At 57.3% G+C, this 7,610-nt stretch overlaps 1 protein-coding gene across 1 annotated transcript in view; it reads left to right on the top strand.

Moving 5' to 3' along the window:
* AGPAT3 (1-acylglycerol-3-phosphate O-acyltransferase 3) overlaps window positions 1–7,610 on the top strand; it is a 24,637-nt gene that overhangs the window by 4,536 nt on the left and 12,491 nt on the right. Inside the window, exons 2-3 of the mRNA XM_007452497.1 lie at window positions 5,921–6,090; window positions 6,627–6,788. Of these exons, the coding sequence (XP_007452559.1) occupies window positions 5,921–6,090; window positions 6,627–6,788 (332 nt within the window). The remainder of the gene's footprint in view (window positions 1–5,920; window positions 6,091–6,626; window positions 6,789–7,610) is intronic.

Raw genomic sequence — 7,610 nt, 5'->3', positions numbered from 1 at the left:
TTCATTCCTGCTCACCAGCCCCACCTGGGCCAGACCTCTCGCGCTGGACCAGAAATGCCCAGGTCCCAAGTGCTGCCAGGGGAGGGTGTGCAGCCAGGGGAAGGCACCCCGCCCACACCCCATGTGCACTTTCTCCCCTGCATCCCGGCTGCTGGCTGGAGCTCCCGCCCATAGAAGCGTGCCGTGTAGCGAGGAGGCCGTGTACCCGTGCAGGCCACCCAGGGATGAGCGCACAGTCCCGTGCAGTGGTCCTCATGTGCCTGGACGGTGCCGCGGGGTCGCAGCTCCGGCGTCCTTTCCACCTGTGAGTGGCCAGCGGACGTGGTCCGTCCCCCGCAGGTGGCAGCTCTGAGCCGGCGCTGTGGTGTCCAGCAGCGGGATTTGCAGGTCATCCTGGGAGGCGGTCGTGGAAACAAGGGGCCTTTAGATGCGGTGTCAGTGCCCACGTGAGTGAGACACGTGTTGTCAGGCCTAAGTGAAGAAATGACTTTGAAAGGTAGCTTTTTTAGAAAATTCCGCATCTGGCGGGGGGTGGGGGGAGTCTTAGACTCGCACGCCTACTCGCTTCGTCCAGGGCTTCCTCCATCACACACGGGGACGGCCAGGAGAGCCGGGTTCACTGGGGTCCTGAGCACCCCCTGCGGGCTCTGCATCCTCCCCAGAGGGTGGCTGAGGTCCCTGCTCCTTGGACGAGGGGCCCGCGGGTCGGAGCAGCTCATCCAGGCCGCCACCCTCCCTGCCGGGTGATTTATACGTCAGTGGGTTGAGGCTGTATTGATTCCTCCCAGACTTGTGGTGAGAAAGCATCTCAGAATTTCCCCATCAAAGAGACGGCCACACCTCAGCGTTCACTGCAGCATCGTTCACAATAGCCAAGATGTGGAAACAACGTCAGTGTCCATCAACGGGCGAACGGATGGGCAAAACGTGGTCTATACGTACAAGAGAATATTATTCAGCCTTTAGAAAGGAAATCCTGCCGTCTGTGACAACATGGGTGAACTTGGAGGACAAGATGTGGAGGAGCCAGTCACAGAAGGACAGACTGCACTTGTCCTTCTTATATGAGGGGCCTAACGTAATTGAGCTCAAGGAAGCAGAGGAGAGAACGGGGGCTGCGAGGGGCTGGGGGAAGGGAAGGGGCGAGTGCTGTCAGATGGGTGTGCAGCATCAGTTATGCACAGTGAGTAAGTTCTAGAGCTCCGCAGTTACCAGTACTGTACTGTCCACTCGGAATCTGTGAGGAGGGTAGGCCTCAAGTTAAATGTCCTCACTACAGGCTTCCCTGGTGGCGCAGTGGCTAGGAATCCTCCTGCCAACACAGGGGACACGGGTTCGAGCCCTGGTCCGGGAAGATCCCACATGCCTCGGAGCAACTAAGCCCGTGCGTCACAACTACTGAGCCTGTGCTCTAGAGCCCGCGAGCCACAACTCCTGAGCCCGTGAGCCACAACTACTGAAGCCCGTGCGCCTAGAGCCCGTGCTCCGCAACAAGAGAGCCACAGCTCGCCTCAACTAGAGAAAGCCCGTGAGCAGCAACAAAGACCCAATGCAGCCAAAAATAAACCTGCTCACCAGCCCCACCTGGGCCAGACCTCTCGCGCTGGACCAGAAATGCCCAGGTCCCAAGTGCTGCCAGGGGAGGGTGTGCAGCCAGGGGAAGGCACCCCGCCCACACCCCATGTGCACTTTCTCCCCTGCATCCCGGCTGCTGGCTGGAGCTCCCGCCCATAGAAGCGTGCCGTGTAGCGAGGAGGCCGTGTACCCGTGCAGGCCACCCAGGGATGAGCGCACAGTCCCGTGCAGTGGTCCTCATGTGCCTGGACGGTGCCGCGGGGTCGCAGCTCCGGCGTCCTTTCCACCTGTGAGTGGCCAGCGGACGTGGTCCGTCCCCCGCAGGTGGCAGCTCTGAGCCGGCGCTGTGGTGTCCAGCAGCGGGATTTGCAGGTCATCCTGGGAGGCGGTCGTGGAAACAAGGGGCCTTTAGATGCGGTGTCAGTGCCCACGTGAGTGAGACACGTGTTGTCAGGCCTAAGTGAAGAAATGACTTTGAAAGGTAGCTTTTTTAGAAAATTCCGCATCTGGCGGGGGGTGGGGGGAGTCTTAGACTCGCACGCCTACTCGCTTCGTCCAGGGCTTCCTCCATCACACACGGGGACGGCCAGGAGAGCCGGGTTCACTGGGGTCCTGAGCACCCCCTGCGGGCTCTGCATCCTCCCCAGAGGGTGGCTGAGGTCCCTGCTCCTTGGACGAGGGGCCCGCGGGTCGGAGCAGCTCATCCAGGCCGCCACCCTCCCTGCCGGGTGATTTATACGTCAGTGGGTTGAGGCTGTATTGATTCCTCCCAGACTTGTGGTGAGAAAGCATCTCAGAATTTCCCCATCAAAGAGACGGCCACACCTCAGCGTTCACTGCAGCATCGTTCACAATAGCCAAGATGTGGAAACAACGTCAGTGTCCATCAACGGGCGAACGGATGGGCAAAACGTGGTCTATACGTACAAGAGAATATTATTCAGCCTTTAGAAAGGAAATCCTGCCGTCTGTGACAACATGGGTGAACTTGGAGGACAAGATGTGGAGGAGCCAGTCACAGAAGGACAGACTGCACTTGTCCTTCTTATATGAGGGGCCTAACGTAATTGAGCTCAAGGAAGCAGAGGAGAGAACGGGGGCTGCGAGGGGCTGGGGGAAGGGAAGGGGCGAGTGCTGTCAGATGGGTGTGCAGCATCAGTTATGCACAGTGAGTAAGTTCTAGAGCTCCGCAGTTACCAGTACTGTACTGTCCACTCGGAATCTGTGAGGAGGGTAGGCCTCAAGTTAAATGTCCTCACTACAGGCTTCCCTGGTGGCGCAGTGGCTAGGAATCCTCCTGCCAACACAGGGGACACGGGTTCGAGCCCTGGTCCGGGAAGATCCCACATGCCTCGGAGCAACTAAGCCCGTGCGTCACAACTACTGAGCCTGTGCTCTAGAGCCCGCGAGCCACAACTCCTGAGCCCGTGAGCCACAACTACTGAAGCCCGTGCGCCTAGAGCCCGTGCTCCGCAACAAGAGAGCCACAGCTCGCCTCAACTAGAGAAAGCCCGTGAGCAGCAACAAAGACCCAATGCAGCCAAAAATAAATAAATAAAATAAATGTCCTCACTACAGTAATGAATAAACCCTTCCTTGTTCCCAAGCAAATTGCTTCAGAAGCAACGGTCTCAGCCACAGGCTCTTACTTGACCAGCTGACACGTGGAGGTTTGCCCAGGCCTCCATCATCAAGAAAGGGGCAGGAACAGGCCATCGCCAAGCTGCACGCGGGTGTGTCTCAGCCCTGGTCCCCGCCGCCTGGGTGGGGTGTTCAGCAAGCCCCCAGCAGCTGCCTGTGCTTCCAGATGGACGGGTCCGCCTAACCTTGGGCCTCTTTATTTCTTTTTTCTTTTTCTTTTAATATTTATTTATCGGGCTGTGCCGGGTCTTAGTTGCGGCGTGTGGGACCTAGTTCCCTGACCAGGGATCAAAGCCGGGCCCGCTGCGTGGGGAGTGTGGGGCCTCAACCGGTGGAGCCCCAGGGAAGTCCCTGTTCCCTTCTGCTGTGTAATTCTTAAACAGCTATCGGGGGTGAAATTCACCCATTTAAAGCATGCAGTTCGGCGGCGTTAGTGTATTCATAGAGTCATGTGCCCATCAGCACAGTCTAATCGTAGAACATTTTCACCCCGTAAAGAAGTGGTCACCCCCCCCCATTCTGCCCCCTCCCCAGCCCCTGGCAGTCACTATTCTACCTCCTGTCTCGGTGGCTTTGCCTCTTTTGCACGTTTCATGCAAATGGAACCATGCAGTGTGTGGTCGTGTCTGACTCCTTTCACTCAGAGCTCAGTGTTTCCAAGGTTCGTCCACACCGTAGTGCGTGTGAGGCCCACATTCCCGTTTCACTGAAAGACGTCACCCTATATGGATATGCACTGTCTGTTCATGCATCAGTTGACGCACGTTTGGGTTGTTTCCCCTTTGTGGCTTTGTGAATAACGCTGCCATGAACATCCGTGTTCAAGTTTTTGCACAGACATCTGTCCTCATTTCTCTTGGGCATTTACCTAGTGGTGGAATTGCTGGGTTACTCTGTCTGGAACATAGTTTTCCAATGCGGCTGCACCTTTTACATCCCCACCAGCCGCGTCAGGGGTCCTAGGCACCCTTTCCTCACCAGCACTTGCTATTGATTGTCTGTTTGTTAGATGACAGCGTCCTGGTGAGTGTGACGTGGTTGCCTCGCCGTGGCTTTGGCCTGCACTTTCCTGATGACTGGTGATGCCGAGCAGCTACTCGTGTGCTTGCTGGCCGTCTGTAAATCATCTTTGGAGAAGGTCTGTTCAGGGCCTCTTGTCTTTCCATTCCTTGGGTCTTTGTTCGTGCCTTGAATGCTGGCTGGAAGTCGCCAGGCTAACAGGTTAATCCCAGGGGAGTTTACCTCTGTTGACCTGGCCTGCGTCCCCTCAGAGCCCTCTCTGGTCCCTTGATGAAGCTTATGGCGAGCATGTCCTGGAGCTGACCTCTTTATGACCCCTCCTCTGGCTGCCCCGAGGGTAGGAGGGACCGCAATTTGTGGTTCGAGAGTGTTCAGGTATTACCTGAGAGTCGGCCTTCCGTGCAGTCCCCGCCTTGTGGAGAAAAGGAAGTTCAGACGCCAGCACGTGGGGTGGAGCTGTGTGTCCCCCCACTTCGACCTGGGCTGGTGGGGACACTAAGTGGAAGGAGAAACCAGGCCCCGTGCCGAGTCCCATCCAGTCCCCCACAGCCCTGTGAGGAAGCCACTATTGTCTCCTGTCAACAGGGAAACCGAGGCCCAGGCAAGTCAGGCTCAGAGCCCACTGTCTAAGCACTGCGCTGTCCTGCCCCATCAGCCTTCCCTGGCCTCCCTCCCCTAGGGCCGGTCTCCAGAAAACCGATGGCTTGGTGTCCAGCAAACAAAGGACAGGCTGTCTGGTAGGTGTCTTGAGCCTGGGAGCCATGCTTCCTGGTCTGAGGCCACCCTCCTGGGGCGCCTGGCCGTGGTGGGTGTGATGCTGGCTGGCTGTGGGCCTGCAGCCACAGGCTCTGCTGCTCTGCTGGGGACTGAACGTGTGCTGTCCCATCAGTGCACAGCACCTGTGAGAACTGCAGTCGGGCATGACGATAAAGGTATCCACCTAAACTCTCTTAAAGAGTAACGTGGGTAAGAGTTACAGTGCTTAACGTACATAAACTGAGGACCCCTTTGTAGCCCGACGAGGACCCTAGTTTATTTGTCTATTTCTGTGTTTTTAAGCTTCCTCTGAAACTTTTCACAGAGCCCCCGGGCTCAGTGTGTTGGGCTGAGATTGGAACTCCACCACTTTTTTCTGTGCTTTGGGAATAATAATAGCACTAACTCAAGTCGCCTGAGAAGCAGATGACGTAACGTATGTAATTTACATAGCAGAGCACGTGGTATCCTGTCTGTGTTCAATAACTCGTAGTTGTTGATAATAATCGTAATGTAACGCTGATGGTGTATTCTCTTAATAAGCGAATGCTTTGCTCACCGTGCCATCCTATGGGACATTTGATTTTTAAGAAAAGCGGAGATCTGATTTTTAAGAAAAAATGTTTTAAATTAAGTCCTTTAGATACGTTGGTCAGAAAAACATCCACCTAAAACGGGTTCCCTCCTCCGTCTCTTCTGCTCTCATTTGACTTCTCCCCTGACTTTTGCTTAGAGAAGCGTAATTAGAATTGCGGGAAACTTAATTTTAAACATAAACATAAACCATCAAAACTCATTTCTAGCCGAAAATGCCAGTCGGGCTGATACCGTATAAGCCCTGCCCACGTCAGGGAGCAGAGCGGGGCGGGGCCCGGCCCGGAGTGCGGTGGTCTGCACCTCGCTGACGTCCCTCCCTCTGTGTCCTCAGAGCTGGTCATGCTTCTGGAGTGGTGGTCATGCACAGAGTGCACCCTGTTCACCGACCAGGCCACAGTGGGCCACTTCGGGAAGGAGCATGTGGTCATCATACTCAACCACAACTTCGAAATCGACTTCCTCTGTGGGTGGACCATGTGTGAGCGCTTTGGCGTGCTGGGGGTGAGCGATGTGGGGCTCCCGGGAGGGAGTGGGGTGCGAGACGCGGGGGTCGCAGGAGGGTGGGGTAAGTGACATGGGGTCCCAGGGAGGTGCTGGCATGGCTCCCTGGGGTCTGGCCTTCCCTCTGGTTTAGCCCCTGGTCCCTCCAAGCTAGGGCACCTGGGACTGCAGGCTGCCCCCAGCTGCCCCAGGGCTTGCTCATGAGACCAGGTGTTACTGCGTTTCCTCTCAAATCCTTCCTCCCCCGGTTGGCTCAGCTGCCTCAGATGAGGCTGTGCGTGGCGGCCCTGGCATCTTCCTCAGTGAGCCCCGGGCCTGGCGGCCAGCGCAACCTCTAGGTCCTTGGCTCCCGTGCTGCCCGCCTGCCCGCGGTTTCCCCATCTGGTGGCGCCTGCACTCTGGGTCCATGCTTATCTAGAGCGTCACACTCAGAGGCAGGGTCTCCCGAGGACAGCCAGTCCTGGGGGCGGCCTGCGGGGGCGTGCCCTCGGGGACCTCGTGGTTCTGATGCGCCAGCTGCTCTGCCCTCCCCCCAGAGTTCCAAAGTCCTGGCTAAAAGGGAGCTGCTTTACGTGCCCCTCATCGGCTGGACGTGGTACTTCCTGGAGATCGTGTTCTGCAAACGGAAATGGGAGGAAGACCGGGATGCCGTCATCAAAGGGCTGAGGCGCCTGGCTGACTACCCCGAATACGTGTGGGTGAGTGAGGGGTGAAGCCACACGGACTGTGTTGTCTTGAGTCTCAGGGGCGCAGCCTGCGTTCTTAGTGGTGAGCCGGCAAAGCCTCTGAGCACCAGGGAAGCTGTCTGAGGAGGGCCGGGGCCCCGCCCCTCTGAGCCTGCAGGCCTGGGAACCCCTCTTGGACCACCTGCTTCCACCTGCCCCAGGTGGGACCCGCCACACCAGGGGCACCGCCGCCCCTCACACCCGGCCCCACTCAGAGGAGAGCCTGCTCGGCTGAGCCAGGGCTCCCTGGAGACGTTAGCGGGCTGTCTGCCCAGCGCCCAGGCTGTTCTGCCGAGTCAGGGCTCAGGACAAGCCCTCATGAGCTATAGTTCTGTGGGTCGACGTGGACTTCAGTTGCTAGAAGGTTTGCACTGCACTTAAAACAGCCACCCTTCAAGGGAAGGGCAGGGCCCTGGGGTGGGGGCGTTCTGGTGGTCCTTTCTGAGCCCCTGGATGGAGTTTGATGGACAGCCATCTGAAATGATCGGTATCGATCATTTGCATATCGGTTCCGGTCTCTGACGGCAGTTCTTTGAGAACTGGCAACTTACATATTTGGTGTTTGTAGCTCATCAAGGCAAAGGGATAGAAGAGTTTGTTTTCCACTCGCCATCGGAAGGCTGCTGCCTAGGGATACCTTGTCTCACTCTCTCCGGCAAGTGCCTTTTCATTCTCTGAGAATAGGTGCAGGGCTGTTGCTGTCTGTGAAGGAGTCGTGTGCGGAGTGTGATTGCGGCATCTCTGGTCATGCCCCGCTCTGGTCGCTGGGGGGCGACATCTCCTCAAGACTTTGCC

This window comes from Lipotes vexillifer, unplaced genomic scaffold (assembly GCF_000442215.2).
Source record: "Lipotes vexillifer unplaced genomic scaffold, Lipotes_vexillifer_v1.1 scaffold545, whole genome shotgun sequence".
Classification (NCBI taxonomy): Eukaryota; Metazoa; Chordata; class Mammalia; order Artiodactyla; family Lipotidae; genus Lipotes; species Lipotes vexillifer.
Note: the sequence above shows the minus strand (reverse complement) of the source record. Positions and strands in the feature narration are given on the sequence as shown.